The 726-nt window shown below is 45.9% G+C and overlaps 1 protein-coding gene across 1 annotated transcript in view; it reads right to left on the reverse strand.

The window, feature by feature from the left end:
* ZCCHC4 (zinc finger CCHC-type containing 4) overlaps window positions 1–392 on the reverse strand; it is a 16,655-nt gene extending 16,263 nt beyond the window's left edge. The window contains exon 1 of the mRNA XM_072406368.1: window positions 279–392. Within this exon, the coding sequence (XP_072262469.1) occupies window positions 279–378 (100 nt within the window). The 5' untranslated portion in view covers window positions 379–392. The remainder of the gene's footprint in view (window positions 1–278) is intronic.
* Window positions 393–726: the final 334 nt, after the last annotated feature.

Consider the following 726-nt stretch of genomic DNA (forward strand, 5'->3'; position numbering starts at 1 on the left):
AGAGAGAAAGGAGGGAGAGACTCATCAGGACACAGATCATAAGAACTGGAAGTAAAATATTGTAATGTTCATGGTTTTCATGCACATGCTTTCTGCTTGCAAGAAAATGAACTACAAGTTCCAGCATGTTCACCCGGCCAGAATTGCACAATCGTGTATTTTGTATCCCTGTTTTCATTGGCTCATGCTGACAGATTTCCCATGTGTTTATAAGCACAGTGCATAGAGGAATGATGGGACACACTGCTCATACATTGCAGGGATGACAGAGATCTCACCATGTGGACAGTGTGGGGCGCTCTCCTGGCTCTGATCACCTAGCAGCACCTGAAACCCATCTGACATGCCGCACACACGTGATTCTGTTTCTGCTTCCATGCTGTCTGCCAGCAACTGTCTGATGACATCACTGTCACATGATTGGAGTTGAACGAAGCTATGTCACATGACTGGAGCTGGATAGAGGCGTGTCACATGACTGGAGCTGGATAGAGGCGTGTCACATGACTGGACTGAGCCGGAAGTAAAGGAGAGTGTGCTTGTTATAAGGTGTCAGCTGTGTGCACGTAGAATGTTGTCCACCACAGACTGGGCAGATCTCCTTAGTGCAATTGACTTTTTACATGCATTGTAATGTACAGGTGAAACCCTCTGTGCTGCTTTTATTATTTACACCTAGAAAGCCATACCACTATGAGAAACACAAGAACTACAGTGTACAGCCAG

The sequence above is a fragment of the Pyxicephalus adspersus genome, chromosome 3, assembly GCF_032062135.1.
Source record: "Pyxicephalus adspersus chromosome 3, UCB_Pads_2.0, whole genome shotgun sequence".
NCBI lineage: Eukaryota > Metazoa > Chordata > Amphibia > Anura > Pyxicephalidae > Pyxicephalus > Pyxicephalus adspersus.